Source organism: Apostichopus japonicus, chromosome 19 (genome assembly GCF_037975245.1).
Source record: "Apostichopus japonicus isolate 1M-3 chromosome 19, ASM3797524v1, whole genome shotgun sequence".
In the NCBI taxonomy this organism is placed as follows: Eukaryota; Metazoa; Echinodermata; class Holothuroidea; order Aspidochirotida; family Stichopodidae; genus Apostichopus; species Apostichopus japonicus.
The window spans coordinates 13,504,808-13,521,394 of NC_092579.1; the positions used below are offsets into that span (position 1 = coordinate 13,504,808).

Genomic DNA, 16,587 nt, shown 5'->3' on the forward strand with positions numbered 1-16,587 from the left:
ATTTTCATTGATCATCAAAGTTTATTACATATCATATGTTTTGTCCCCGGAGAAATTACTCTACCACTCAATCCTCCCCACCGTTACCATAATGTTGTACTACGAATACATGTTTGTATTTCTCCTTAAGGGAAAATTTGCTTATTTCAACGTTAAGGAGAAATACAAGAAACTCGTATCTAATTAGAAATGCAAATTCTGGCTGTTACATTAACATGGCTTTTGTAGTAAACAGTCTATGTAGCCTTCAAGCAGATGACTATACTCAGGTGCTTACTTGCTTAACCAGAGGGATTAATAAGTTTGTGAAGTGATGGCCAGCGGTACAAATGTAACGAGAAAAAAAGTTGATGGGGACTTTAAAAGGCGGTCCCGGGAGCAGGAATGGGAGAGAATTCACACCCCTGCCTCTTTACCCTCTGAACAATTATCGAAAATAGAAGGCTTGAAGTAAGCCGGTGTTCATCCATGATTTAACACGGATAGGTTCTCAAATAAGCTACTGTAAAGCTTCTTGATCCTTGGGTAACTAAACTAAACTAATAATTAGCCAGAGTGAATACTGTTATGCTCGAAAACTAATAGGGTATTAAAGTCGTCGCAACCCCCGCCCCTACCCACAACGCCCCTGGTAGCTTCCGTTTACCTAATTCCGTAAACGAGACGCTTGGACGTTTCTGAACAGATGGTTGGGCTAGAGTTACCCACGAAAGAGGGAAAGGGGGAGGGAGGTGGGGTTAGTGCGACCGTGTGAGTAGTTCGAAGTTTTTCAGCCCTTTTTTGCGCTTTTATATGTGCCCCTCACAGTCTGATGATATAATAAATAATATTAAAATTATCATAGATTATATTATTGATTATTTTCATTGATCATCAAAGTTTATTATATATCATATGTTTTGTCCCCGGAGAAATTACTCTACCACTCAATCCTCCCCACCGTTACCATAATGCTGTACTACGAATACATGTTTGTATTTCTCCTTAAGGGAAAATTTGCTTATTTCAACGTTAAGGAGAAATACAAGAAACTTGTATCTAATTAGAAATGCAAATTTCGACTGTTACATTAACATATAGCTTTTGTAGTAAATAGTCCATGTAGCCTTCAAGCAGATAGCTATACTCAGTTGCTTACTTGCTCAACCAGTGTGAATTTAAGATTGTGAAGTGAAGGCCAGTGGTACAAATGTATCGAAAAAAGTTGACGGGGACTTTAAAAGGCGGTCCCGGGAGCAGGAATGGGAGAGAATTCACACCCCTGCCTCTTTACCCTCTGAACATTTATCGAAAATAGAAGGCTTGAAGTAAGCCGGTGTTCATCCATGATCTAGCACGGATAGGTTCTCAAATAAGCTACTGTAAAGCTTCCTGATCCTTTGGTAACTAAACTAAACTAATAATTAGCCAGAGTGAATACTGTTATGCTCGAAAACTAATAGGGTATTAAAGTCGTCGCAACCCCCGCCCCTACCCACAACGCCCCTGGTAGCTTTCCTTCACCGATTTTCGTATACGAGATGCTTGAACGTTTCTGAACAGATGGTTGGGCTAGAGTTCCCCATGAAAGAGGGAAAGGGGGAGGGGTTTGGGGTAAGTGCGACCGTGTAGATAGTTCGAAGTTTTTCAGCCCTTTTATTGCGCTTTTATATGAACCCCTCACATTCCTGATGTTATAGTAAATAATATTAAAATTATCATAGTTTATATTATTGATAATTTTCATTTTATCATCAAATTTTCTTACATATCATATGTTTTGTCCCCGGAGAAATTACTCTACCACTCAATCCTCCCACCGTACCCATAATTCTGTACTACGAATACATGTTTGTATTTCTCCTTAAAGGAAAATTTGCTTATTTCAACGTTAAGGAGAAATACAAGAAACTGTTAAGGAGAAATACAAAATACTGTTAAGGAGAAATACAAACTTTTCCCCCTAATCCTCATTAGTAGGAAAAATACGTTCGGGGGAAATTTTTAAAGGTCCAAAAAAGGTATATCCTAAGATCTTATTAATTTAATCTCAAAAGACATGTAGCACATTAGAGCACATCATGACAAGTATTTCATGAAAATTTAGATATTAAAATATAATTTATTTCCATGTTATTCGTGTTTTCCCTCAATTTCCCCTTATGGTTCACTTTTTTCCATTTCCCCCTATGGGTCAAACCAGTGGTATATATATATATATATATATATATATATATATATATATATATATATATATATATATACACCTTGTGTATTGTCTTTGTAGTTGGGTGTGAAATAAGTCAAATGAAATTCTGTATGATGGATGCTCTCTTATTGTTCATTTGGTATGTGATAAATTATTCTTCTCTTCTACAGAGAAAAATACTTGATGGAAGTCTTGGGTTTGCAGCTGGGGTAAGTGTCTCCACTACTGATGTAGACTTAAAGAGCTTTAAGCATTATGTCTAAGACTATAGTATAAGTTCATAGAACGATCTACTGTATGTTGACAGAGAATCCTTCATCAAGAAACAGTTCCATGAGTGCAAAATATAGCTGCAATATTCCACGAACCCAAATGAGAGAAACGAATTCAATTGTCAGTTAAACATGACTTTGCATTATTAATGTAATAACTATTTTTGACAGTGTGATCCCCGCTTACCTGCCCCTGGAAGACTACAACCTTGCCCATAAGTGTTGAATTATTCTGTGCTGTATTTTAACAAATGTAATAATCAGGACACAACAAAGTTTTATGTGTTGCAGAAATATATTTAAGCAACATAATAATATCATCATAATAATAAGTCTTATATATATAGCGCAGAATCCAACAAAAGTTGCTCAATGCGCTTTACAGTTTAAAACTCTTGTCTAGAAGCTGTCATGTTTTTAACTCAATGATGTCATAATACCACTATGATCTAAATCCTTTGACTTTCACTTCATTTTCCTGTTCATATTTTCATCGTCGAATGTTCACAGTTTTGACCCTGAAAATGATCCCATTGTTAGGTCATGTAACTATAGCTTTATTATGTTAGAATAAGCATAAGTTTGCAAAAGGTTTCTCTATTATAGAAATTTTACATTGCAAAGAAAAGCACATTAATTTAAGAGGAAGAGTAAATGTGGCTTGATGATGTCATAATTAGACTTGATCAAGTCATCAGCCTTGCACGTAAAGAAACATTAAACCTGTGATAATCTCCCTTCCAAATTTAGTAAAAGATATTTTGTTGATGTTTGAGGAGGATGTTCATGTCAGTTATCTCTAACACGTAGACCGTTTAATGATGTTTGTGTTTGTGTCTCCTTGAATCTAGCAATACATTTGTACTTTCATTTACTGGGAGTGATCCCTAACACTACAATGCAGACTTTTAGTATGAAACTTAGTACAACTATTCCTCATGAATAGGAGTACAAGCAGAAACTGTAAAAAATCAGTAAGCTTGTGTTACAAGTACTTAACCTAGCACTAGATTCACAAAATGCGATGATTATGAGTATTTACGAGAACCAATGCATATCAGTGAGTTCTTGTTCCGACATCTGTGGTAGCACATGACTTCAAGCATTCTAGTATAGACTCACGACAACTCTGCTGCAAACACCATGGGTAGCATCAGTCGTGTTTGATAGCATATGAGTACAAGTATAAACTCACTACAAGTTTGCTGCAAACACAACAGGTAGCATCAGTCGTGTTTGATAGCATATGAGTACAAGTATGAACTCACTACAAGTTTGCTGCAAACACCATGGGTAGCATCAGTCGTGTTTGATAGCATATGAGTACAAGTATAAACTCACTACAAGTCTGCTGCAAACACCACAGACAAGTAACATCAGTCGTGTTTGATTGCATATGACTTCAAGTATAGATTCACTACAAGTCCATGTTTGATCGCATATAAATACAAGTATAAACTCAGTACAAGTCTGCTGCAAACACCACAGGAAGCATCAATTGTGTTCAATCTCCTATCACAGGTTATGTTAGCAGCCTCATATTGGTCTCTGTTGGCACCAGCCATTGAACATGCAGAAATATCTTGGTCCTCCAAGGAGTGGGCTGCCGTCCCAGTCGGTATCGGTTTCTTACTCGGAGCCATCTTTGTTTATATCGCAGATATATCAATGCCTTATTTGGTGAGATTCTTGCACCTTTTCATTTGTTTATTTTTATTCCTGTTTCAAGTTGATTAAAAATCCAGTATAAATACAAGGAAGTACATATTTATAAATAGGATATGAAAAACAGTTAAGAGGTATAAAGCTTAAAAATAGCATGTACTGTATGTACAAATTATAAATCAAAAGTTAATAAATGATTTAAAGTAGGTTTTGTGGAATAACACCCTGAATAAATATGGCAGCCCTATAAACGAAAGAATTTTTAAAAACGTACAGTTTGAAAGATTGGCATGATTGTCCTATTTCTCAAATTATAATTATAATTATAGAGCTTTATGAAGATATATTACATTTTAAGAGTCATGACGAATCTGACGTAAGACATCAATGAAATACTAGCTACATTTATTTTAAAAAATGTATTCCATTTTACTATGATATTGATGTAATAGGTACTGTGTCAAACTTATGATGCTGACAGGGTTGTGGGATCCTTCAGCCAGGCTTGTGTAGGATGTATCTTTCTTGTGTTTTGCAGTTTCAGACAATAGGTACTGCTGGTCTGATGAGATGACCTCTATTGTTTGATATTGGTCAACAACAACAAAAGGAGTTTAACCCCTGATCCACCTCGCGAGAGGTCCTACGGGGGATAATAGTATTGTTTTTATAGAATAGACACTTTTTTTTGGTGGGGGGGGGGGGAAAGTTGTCTATTGTTCAGTCATGGAGTTGCTGAGAAGTGAAGTATTATGCAATAACATTGTGTAGAAGCCACAAATAAACAAGAGGTCGGAACTAAAGAGCCAATTAGGTAGGGATCTCTAAAGGGGAGGAATATCTAAGTTTAATGGGATTTGGAGACGGAGCGGTTTCTATTCTATTGTGATATTGGTTCAGCCTTGCTGCAGGTTTTGTTTTTCACAGGGTGCCTTAGTGTCTTTTTACCACCTTGATACAAGATGTAGTATTCTCTATCTCTTTTGTTTAAAATGTTCAAACTTGAATGAATATCCAGGAAAAGAAGCAATTGTTATCTGGTCTCTTATAGCAAATGTTCTGCAAATTAACTCTTATAGATAAACCACCTTGTTTAACTAGATGCTTCAAAGAAAGTTTGTTTGTAGGCAATTGACAGAACAATGATTCTTATGGTCTTATGGTTGATCATGTGAACTTGAATAGTGAAATAGGGGGAAATAAAAAGAAGAAAGATGGTTCTGTATCTTTTGTGAAGAATAGAAACTTCCTATTCTCCTTCCTGTACAGTACATGCATTTCCAACCAAAATATTCCACTACAATATGTGCAGTTACTGCTCGCTGTTCCTTGCGACACAGTTTCCCAAAATCCCGATAGATAAGATGGCAGATTTTGTCCAATTTTGAGGAGACTCAGAGAGTGTTTTGTTGTATTGACAGGGATTGTTTTTCACTAAAGGTTAACGCTGTAACAACTTGTGCAGAAAGAAATGACCGATATGCTATTGACAGAGAGAGGAATTTAGTTATGTATTCATTGTTAAAGTCTGGATGTATCTAAGTTTCTTTATATCCAATTAGTATATTTATTCCATATTATGTATATCCAATACGTCTCTCGTACTTTTAACTTTTAGAATGCATCCGCTAATCCAGCCCTTGCACTAGCCCCCAAGATGCATGACGAGCCTTACTACACCAATCCAGGGGAAGATGACGAAGAGGCTGCCCTCTCTGGTAAGGATGCAAATAAATAATATAATATAATAAATAAGTTCTTAATATAGCCCCAAATACCAAAAGGCCTCTAGGCGCTTTACAAAACCTACAAAAAAAAATAGAAACATAAAAAGACTGAGAAATCAAAGGAATAAAAAGTCTAGAAAACACATAAACGAAAATTAAACAGTATGTAAAATACGAACACAAAAATCTTAAAACACGAGATGACTATAAGACAGACCAAAACCTATAAAAAAAAACAATACAAAGGATAAGCACAAAAATAGAGTTGTACAAAAGTAAAAAAGTCTAGATAAAAACATGAGTATATAAAAGTGACAAAATCACGTTGAGAAACTAAAAAGATGTGTTTTTAAAATTTTCTTAAATATGGTGAGAGATTTGGCAGTCTTTATGTCATGTGGTAGGTCGTTCTCTCTAAAAACATCGGCTCTTGAGGTGGGATGCTCTGTGATGTGTTTAGTTGAATAGTAACTCAAACTGTATATGCAAGGGTTAAACAGAAAAAGTTTGAAGACTGTAAAAAGAATATGGCAAGATTCCTTTGCAATAGTCTGTAATGGCGTTAGGTTTCAAACTAATGCAAACTTTCAAACTAGGCAAAAGATGTGACTTGTTAGCTCAATTGGTATTGCCAAATGATGATTACTATTGTGTATTTATCTGTCTGTTCAAATCATAATTCAATGGTTCCTAGCTACTGGTGGAGAGGAAGTTTGGGGGAGGGGCAGTGGGAGGGGAGGATGGAGGGTTGGCTAATTAACTGTAATTTGACACTTTGAAAGGGAAATTATTTCTTGAGAAGAGAAATTACCTCGTTGTGTAAATGAGACTTTAGGCTGTTTTATTGTACATGGCCAATGGAACGAGATATTCATTGCCTAGTCTGATCTGTAACAGCGTCTGCGATCACATTTTCACTCGTTTTCTCCGAACAGATGACCCTGCCCATGCAACCAGAAGACGTACCACCGGAATGACCAGCTCAATCACCATAAACAATGAGAATGGTGGAATGGGTCTACCTCATGTGCAATATAATCAAAGCCATCTCACATGGAAAAGAATACTATTACTCATTGTTGCTATCACAGTTCATAATATACCAGGTACAGTAGGAGAAGCCTCTGTCTTGCTTAACATTCATGTCTCATAGTTTTACCTTCTCTGCCTCCTTGGAGACCATTCAGCATTGGAAACTGTTCATACAGTTTTTTCTCTCTTGTGAACTAATTGGTAGTGAATTTTGAATTGTTTTCTTTTATTTTCTTTTTTGATATTTTTTATCTTGGAATAATTGTTCCAATCGAAAAGGTAATTCCTCTGTAAGAAATATCGAATAATTTTAGTAAAAAAATTGCTGGAAGAAATTTGAATGTACATAGCCAATATATATGTTAAACTAACTTTATGCACAAAATCTCTTATAACCAACCACAGATCAATATGTGCTTATTCTTTCTTTGAAAGTTATAAAAATGTCCAAGGGATGCATTTTGAAGGTCGTGATATGTATAACATTTGTCAATCCAGTTAAGACCTTTATGCTGATCAGAACAAGCCATGTTATGACAGAGAATTAAAGGGTATCTGTTAAATTAACTATTTGTTGACTGGTTGCCTTAGAGTATTAACAAGATTTATAAAGTCACTTTGTCAACAAAGAAAAGCTGGAGCAGCTGCAAATCTCACCCTAGAGAGATTTGAGATCTATTATGTTATAATGCACAGAATACAAAATAGCTTTTGTCCTACAGTATGCAGCCTAGCTGCAAGATACTGCAGCCCTCTCTTCATCCTATTTTGGACCTGGTTGTTCAACATTATGTCAGCCATTTGGCAGTTCCTATTATACGAGAGAGTTATGACCATTCTAATGCAACACGCTGAATTATTATTTTTTTTTTTTTGCAAATCCTTGAAGTTATTATCCTTAATTTCTTCTTAGGTTCCAGGTGGGCTCAATTAAGAGATCATATTTTCAGTTTCCCGTTTCGTTCCTTTGAATTTGTCCAGTTTGGCACCACCAAATGCGTTGCAAAAACAATCACAAAAAGAACTGGTTGATAGTTAATGTTTTTTTAAAAATGCTTGAAAATAATGAAAGAAGCAATTAATCCAGTAGATTGAGTTTCCTGTTTTCTATTGTTTCTGCAGAGGGCTTAGCTGTTGGGGTCGGATTTGGCGCTGTAGGTAAAACCCAGGCAGCGACCTTTGAGAGTGCAAGGTTGGTTGACAGACGTTCTTCCTAAGAAAAGACATCTTGATTTTAACTGAAGTAACCATCATATGATGCAATTAGTTCTGTCTTAGTTGTTTCTCACTTCATATTTTCATAACATCGATTTGGATAAAAGATGAGACAGTTCATCAAATGTCTTTTACTTGCATTAGAATCATCGCAGAATTACCCCAGGTCCTGATAAATCGGGGTCGTCTCCTTTCTGCAATGAAAATACGTCATTCACACGGGCAAACTGAATTGTCCCCATTTTTTAAAGGTCTTTATGAGGTTAAAAAAATATCACTTTTTTCACCATATGTAAGTTAAAAGAAAAAAACATTACACATGTTGCATGCATCATTATATGAGACCATTTCAGAAAACATGATATTTATCATTTTCAACACACAAGTATGATAGATAGCCGCATGCTAGCCCAAAGTGCTAGTTGGGAAGGGCTATGTAACCATCTTTCAAATCCAATTTCAATCCAAAATTTGCCAATGAAGAAATAAAAGTAACCCTACTTTTCCTTTCGGTGTTGTGTACTTAGATCAACACTTTTGCACTTCCACAGGTTATTGTATCAACTTATTTAATAACAAATCTATTGTTGAACCGTTTGGCTGGCCACTCTTATATAAGGATATCCGCTATTAGCAACCGGCTAGGGGCATACCCCTTTCTACAGCACAAATCTATAGTATGATGGCTCAAAGACGGACCTCTGACCATTACTACGTAACGATTTTCTCTATTAGCGACCTAAACACTCGAGGCATCTTGCTAATCTATTGTGTGATGGTTCAAAGTTCACCCTGACCATTGTAACTAACAATTTTCTCTATTTGCTAACGAGACGCACCATGGCAACATTAAAAATCTATTGCTGAAAAGTTTGGCTGGCCACTCTTACATGATGATATGTGCTATTAGCGACCGGCTTGGGACGGCCCCCTTTCTATAGCACAAATCTATAGTATGATGGCTCAAAGACAGACCTCTGAATATTGTTACGTAATGAATTTCTCTATTAGCGACTTTTCTCTACTTTTGCCAGGAATCTCGCCATCGGTATCGGTATTCAAAACTTTCCTGAAGGTCTCGCAGTCAGTCTACCCCTTCACGGGTCGGGTTACTCAAAATGGAGGAGTTTTTGGTGAGTGCAACCTAAGGAAACAGACACGTCGACGATGCCATCAAAATGTTAAGACCTTTCTGTAGAGATACAGTAGTAGCAATCGTCGACAAAGTGGTCGAATTGTTCAGATCATTTCCTCGACAGTTGCAAGAACGTGACAAAATTCCTTGAATCAGATGAGTGAATAATAGATAATAATAGATGACAATATGATTATTTATCAAATGTCATTGATTTAACAAATTCACAGCAGAATGATAAATCGATCACTTCATGTATTTAACCATTTTTTAACCAAAAAAATGGTGAATTTCGCTCTGAGAGTCACCATTTCAACAATTTGTATCAAAATGATCAAATTTATCACTTTATTTATAAATTAATCTTGTCAATTCAACATTTCTGTCTTATTACGCTATAGTCAGCATGTCACCACCTCAAACTTTTGCAGCAAAATCGATAAATTGTTCATCGAATAGATCATTTGTAATCCACAGTTTTGCGATAGAATGACTTAATTTTGCTTGCATCAGCATGTCATCATCTCAATATGATGAGTAAGAATGGAAAAAAGAAAAGGGAGAAAAGGTTTTTCACATTTTGATGGCACCTTTAAGTTTTTCCATATAAGGCAGGTCCTTGTTGCTGCATCAACCAAACCAGGAATTGGATGATCCTTTTCATCTCATTTTTTAATTAATTGAATTTGAAGTTGTCACTGTTTCATTTTCGTTTTACCATCAAAAATCTTTGCTCGATATAAACTGGGTAATTATAAAGAAGTCGTTTGCCGGATCAATTTATGAGGTGAAAGACCTAATTAATTCTAGAACATCGACAATTTTTTTTTTAGACAGTTTTGAAATCTTGGAAAAGGTGGTGACATTATTAATGTGATGATAGTACAATATGGAATTTATTTGGTCTTGGACTTGTATTTTAGATCCTCCTGCAAGCAGGAACTCGCGAAGAAGCCTCATTGGCTTATCAAAGCCGCAAGCTGACCGAAGTCAGTCTCTTACGTTCATATTTAACGTCCATGATTATGAATTGCCAATTGTCAACAACTCTGTAACTGGACGACATACATTAATCTTGGAGTCACTCGAACCGGGGACCTTATGATTGGAAGGCACCGGCGTTAACCACTGAGCTAACACTCCATGACTTAGATATTTTTAAGACATAAATCATGCACTGTGTTCAAATATATTGGAGGTTTGGCTTCATGAAAGTTTGACATTTCCGTCATTTCATTTTTAAGGTACGGTCAATTAAGTGGTATGGTCGAACCCGTGGCCGGTGTCTTTGGGGCTTTGGTAGTCGGTATTGCGGAGCCTTTGTTACCATACGCATTATCGTTTGCTGCTGGTGCAATGGTCTATGTGGTGATGGATGATATTATACCAGAAGCACAAACGAGGTAGGTCGAGACTTTACTACTGGATTTTACTCCCACAAGATTCCTGTCTCATCAGTAAACAATATTTCATCTTCTTTTTGCATTGAGGCGGTTTGCTCATGAGATTATCATCCCTGCTGTTCTATCTCCAGGCAGGATGATGAGATCAGTTTTTATTTACAAATTTTTATACTTTTCTTTCATTTCCTGTTTTTGATTTGTAAATTATGTCGACATTAAGTGGGAGTGGACATGAATATAATGCCCACTCATGTATTACGGAATTTGGAAAGGCTTTGGCAAGTTTAATCTGTTGGACTAATGTTAATCTGTATTTATCGTGGAATGGTTAGTGTTTGAAACTAGCATTAAATATGTTGTAGAACTGCACAGTGCAATATGTATATCATCTTTCTTGAAGATGATTTCTATCATCGAAACATTGGTACTGGGCCCAAAAATTATTTTATCTGGATGACTAATCCCCTTTTCTTTCCAATTTTTGCATGTGACATGTTAAAGTCTAGGAATTCCCCTTCAAACTCTGCAGGTTTAACATACTATATATATAGATACATATATATATATACATATATATATATATATTACCAATCATTACTTCACAAACAACCAGGGCTGCAAACATTATATGTAGGTTAACATGTATTTTAATTTTTCTTGTCTGAATGTTAAAAAATTTAGCTTCCCTCAAAGAGTTGTGAATGAATGGAATGACTTGCCAAATATGGGTTGTTAGTTCTGATTCTGTGCTGTCTTTTAAAGAAACACATTGATACTTTCTTTACTAAGAGTGGTTGTATAAAATGGGGTTAAGGGTACACTTTTAAAAAAAAGTTTTTTAATTTTTTTATTTATATAATTTTATTTATAATTTTTTCCTTATGTATTCCTGTGCTGGGGTTTTCTATGGTCTGGCTTTCCATGGGGCATGTGCCCTTTTTGGCCCTTTAGCTTGTTATGTTATGTTATGTTATATATATAAACCAATCATTGCTTCACAAACGACCAGGGCTGCAAAACTTTATATGTGCAAAATATTACAAATGGTCTTAGTGTAAAACTACAAAAATGTAAAAACACGTACAACCTGACCAGTTGAAAATTCGTCCACATTAATTTCTCAAGCTGATTTGGAACACTTCTGCAAATTAATTGTTGCTCAAAGGGGTTGGTTTAGCCACTCTTGCTTGATAAATTCAAAATAATTATTTATGAAATACCTGGCAAGAATCCTTTCCTCCTTGTTCGAGGCCAGCACAGAACATAATGTTCAAGACTTCTCCGTCATACCAGGTCTTCTGGTTGCAAGTAGCGGTGTCGATGATTGGTACGGATACCTCTTGAAGGGTTTCTCTTTGTATGACGGCTATCGAAAGAGAGACAGAGCAGAACATGTTATCAAATTCAACAAAAGTATTGGAATCCTTTCCAAATAAAGTTTCAGCGTTGTTTTAGGAACTTTCATTAACAAAGACACCAACCTTAATTTTCGTACAATGACTTTGCAGATTTTTCAATTTATAAAAGCAGCCACCATAATACCTCTCACCCGAGTACCAAAAATGATGGCCGGGTTCCTTGCAAGTGACTATATTTCTCTTTTGAAACACTTGTTTCTTTATCTTCCTCTCAACCACGCAGTGGAAACGGACGACTGGCGACGTGGGGAAGTATTATAGGTTTCATAGTGATGATGTCTTTAGATGTCGCTCTTGGATGACAGAAGGAAGGCAGAAATATACCACCACCTCATCCTCCTCCTCCTTCTCCTCCACTATCAGGACAAAGTACTGTTGCCTTAATCGACATTCCACTTGGCATGAACCCTAAGGGTTTTTTTCTTCAAGACAACTTAGAAATATGAAATTGTGATTGGCATTGGTGTACACAACATGGTGTAAAAAACATGTCCCTGCAAAGAAGTCAAGGTTGGTATTTGATATGAGAATGAGACAGAAAAAATTGGAAGGATGTCTCTTCTTTCGAATGGGAACTTCTTTTTTTGTTTGTTTGTTTCAGGTACTGAAGAACCCTATCTTCCACATAGCACAAGGATGCTTTTTTTAGCAATCTATGTTACTTTATTAGCTTATACTTGCTCTCTCGCAAACAGCCAACAAGTTTTTTCCTTGTATTTTGGGGGGCCTAAACGCATCATGAAATTTCATTGTTTGAATGTTTAGTATGAAGATGTGAAGATACTTTAGAATGCCGGAAAGAGAGACAGACGTTCTATAGGTGATCCAACTAATGTGAATTTATTGAGGTCTCTATGTCCCAAAGAAACAACTGATATTGTGACTTTGATGCAACTATGTCGCATTTTAATATAGGGAGGTGTACGGTAAACTTTGCGATGCTAAACAGGAAAAATGATTCTTTTAGTGGACAGTGGTAGTGGCAATCTTTCTGATGTTGCAAGGTGGTTCAAGCTCTGTCCTTCAACTACGTGATTTCATCGATATGTTTGATCAGATTCCACCCAGAAATGGATACCTAGAAATAGATATCAAGAAGGGACTTGAATCATATTTCCCCATAAACATTGTGAATGTGTTGAAATTTACAGTGTAATTCTGGTTTAGTACGTGAAATTAGTTCTTGAAAGTATTAACATGAGAATACGAGAAAATTATGTGTTCTATATTTGCTGCTTTAGCAATTTTTTGCCATTTTTTAGTCGTTAAGGTTTTGTAGATTAAAGTTTGCATTTGAAAGAGTTGTTTGCAATTTGACTACCAGACAAGGTAACTACAGTACATACGTGAAACACAGCACCCGAAATTATGGTACACCACGAAACCATGTATACTTTGGAGAGAGGGCCTGGATTTTTGTTGCATATTTTTGAAGAAGTTAATAATGTAAAAGTATGTAGAAATGTCCAATTGTGATCTTTTACACAAATAAAAAGCTATTGACATAGCTTGTCAATGATACTTTGTTTAATGGAACAACATTTTCCACTTTTAAAATATCAAGTTGATAAAAAGGTCAGATTGGGAGGCCTCTTTTCTCTCTGTTTGCCATTTTAGATGCTTAGATATGCATGCTGTACAAGTTTCAGATTTTAAGAGGTGTTATGGTGTTAAAAAGGTGTTAAGAGGTGTTAAACAGATTTTAAGAGGTGTTATGGTGTTAAAGAGGTGTTAAGGTGTTTAAGAGGTGTTAAAAATGTGTTAGTCCAGTAGCTATTAAAAGGTCACCAAGTGTTAGCATGTTAATAATTGCTTAACTGTGGAACTGATTTTCCAATCTATTTCCAGACTTTGAGGAGTGTGAAGTTAGACAATTCAATATCTCAATGAGGAAAAAAACTATATTATATTGTTTTTAAAGCAGCATTTTGCGTTGGGTCGCTTTTTTCCACTTTTTTAACATGTGCATCGATTTTTTTACATGTATCAATCATAAAACAGCTATCTAAGATACCATCCAAGTTTCACCCTGCCAAGAGCGTTAATTAGCGAGTAATTAACGATTTATGTCGATAAATGAGAAGAGTGTCCTCGACAAATTTCACAGTTAAAATTAATCGCATACAATTCCGCCAAACCCACTAGTTTGAATTCAACCAATCAGAGATGCAGGTTTAGTTATGAGCCGTTGCTAAAAATAGATTCAAGACTTCGCGTTGGTTGTACCAGGGAGTTGTTATGCAACTCCCTGGTACAACTGCCATATAGACTGTACACAAATCAAGCGTGGTGTTATATTACGTATCTGTCAATGACGTTCGTAGTGTTTAAATATTCATATTATGGGCGAGGTTTATTGGGTTCCCAACGGAAAATATCTTGGAGAACAACAAAGTTGAAAGTTGCAAATTTTTCGACTTTTATGCCACCATTTGAAGTAAAATATAAATAGATTAGCTAGTTATGTATGTCGTTATGCAAAGTGGAATCAGTGAGGTTGAGAAAAATCATAGAAAAGGACGCAAAATGCTGCTTTAAGTAAGATGCTCATTGGAATTGGAGTACGGGTCACCGTAATCTGACCATCTAGCAAGATGATCTTTATAATTTGACCATATTTAGGAAGAACTGTTGAGATGGCTTTTATGTTTTATTTCTGATGATTATTTGATTTTAATATTTTCAACTAAATTATTCTTTCAAATAAGTGAATCTTATTCTGACAATTCTTATTTCCATTTCTAATATTTTAACCACATGCAAAAAGGAAGGAACTTTTTAAACGTTTCGGTGGTTTAACATTGATCTGGAGTAGTTACATTCAGTACAAAGGTTATACTCAGCGCTGGAATAAGCTACTGCCAAGCCTGTAGCTTATGTTTATAAAGGGGCCCTAACTTAAAAAACAATACACATAAATAACTTCAGTTGCAAATACCTTAGTATTTTTGCTTTGTATATATATATCATATAGATACCACACTCTCATTAATTACCGTGTTAATTAGTAACCCCAACTGAAGGTGATAATTGCTAAGAAGGCTAAAGTTGCTAACATTAGACACCCAGTCATTCATAAAATTTGTATGTAGTACAGTACTATTTTTGGCCTAACTTAAAAAAAATACACATAAATGACTTCAGTTGCAAATACAATAGTATTTTTGCTTTGTATATGTATCACATAGATACCACACTCTCATTAATTACCGTGTTAATTAGTAACCCCAACTGAAGGTGATAATCGCTAAGAAGGCTAAAATTGCTAACATTTGACACCTAGTCGTTCATAAAATTTGTATGTAGTATAGTACTATTTTTGGCCTAACTTAAAAAAAATACACATAAATGACTTCAGTTGCAAATACAATAGTATTTTTGCTTTGTATATGTATCACATAGATACCACACTCTCATTAATTACTGTGTTAATTATTAACCCGACTGAAGGTGATAATCATAAAATTAGTATGTAGTATAGTACTATAGTAATAGTGCAAGTGATGGCGTCACTGAATCGGCACTGATAGCTTGCAAGCATTTAGCTTCTTTTGCTACTAGGTTAAGCTGGCACTGGTTATTTTTAAATCTAATTATTATCAAATCTAATTATTTTAAATCTAATGATTATTAGGTTGAGAACAATTCCAGGGTAAAAAATTGTACCAGCCAAATTGACTATTTTTATCTTTCAATTGTCTTTTTTATAACAGCAAGATGGGTTTACTTACACTCTGAAATTCTGTAGCCCATTTGTTTTGGAATCTGATTCTAAGTTTTTTTAGGCCATTCCTTGTTTATGTCAAATTGTTTTCATAATGTTTTATTGATGGGAGAAAGCATATTTATGGCTCATATTACAAGAAGAAAACAGACACAAGGCGTTTTTATTTTGAAGTTTAAGACTATCAATCTATCCTGAAAATCAGTATTCCCCTTCCAATCCAACCCCCCCCCCTTCCTTCCGCCATCTCTCTCCCATTGTATGGTCGATTGATATTAGTTTTCATAAATAATTATCAAGACCTGCTGCCGTTGGATTAACACATGGTTTTTGTTCCATTTACAGGACAAGTGTTCAAATTGGGTCTTTGGAACTTTTCTCCTTAATCCACCCTGCCCCCCCCCCCTCAGCCACCACAACCCCTCTTTTCCATTCTATTTCTATCTGATTACAGAACTCTGATTTATTTTAATACCCCTTACTCCTTCGACTACTTTATCTCCGACCTGGGTGTCCGGATTTGTAGCTAGCTCCATCAAGGTTACAGTATAGCTCCAGCTCAATGTTTTTAATGATATTGAATATGATAGGCAATTGTGATAAGCCGCGCCCCGTTGTTTGGCTTACTGGTTGTGCGTTGAACAGTTGTCGTCTACCACTGCTTGAAGTGCGCGAGAGGTGAAGTTTACTTAAAAAGGCGGGGCAAAGTTTTGAGTGACATAATGAGTGTGCTGCGACTGGAGTTGAATAAGTTGAATTAGGAAAACACCCCTTACTTGAGTTTAAATGAGAATGAAAATGATGACGA

General features: G+C 35.7%; 1 protein-coding gene across 2 annotated transcripts in view; it reads left to right on the top strand.

Moving 5' to 3' along the window:
- LOC139960716 (zinc transporter ZIP11-like) overlaps nt 1–15,945 on the top strand; it is a 56,555-nt gene extending 40,610 nt beyond the window's left edge. The window contains exons 2-10 of one of the 2 annotated variants that reach the window (XR_011790589.1): nt 2,359–2,397; nt 3,982–4,140; nt 5,744–5,843; nt 6,788–6,958; nt 8,007–8,076; nt 9,134–9,232; nt 10,479–10,637; nt 12,279–15,292; nt 15,506–15,945. Coding sequence is in view for 1 of the 2 variants with exons in the window: in XM_071959313.1 (XP_071815414.1) it covers nt 2,359–2,397; nt 3,982–4,140; nt 5,744–5,843; nt 6,788–6,958; nt 8,007–8,076; nt 9,134–9,232; nt 10,479–10,637; nt 12,279–12,357 (876 nt within the window). In the remaining variant the exon portion in view is untranslated. Of the gene's footprint in view, nt 1–2,358; nt 2,398–3,981; nt 4,141–5,743; nt 5,844–6,787; nt 6,959–8,006; nt 8,077–9,133; nt 9,233–10,478; nt 10,638–12,278; nt 15,302–15,505 lie in introns of those variants that run through there. The other variant, XM_071959313.1, reaches the window with a different exon arrangement.
- Nucleotides 15,946–16,587: the final 642 nt, after the last annotated feature.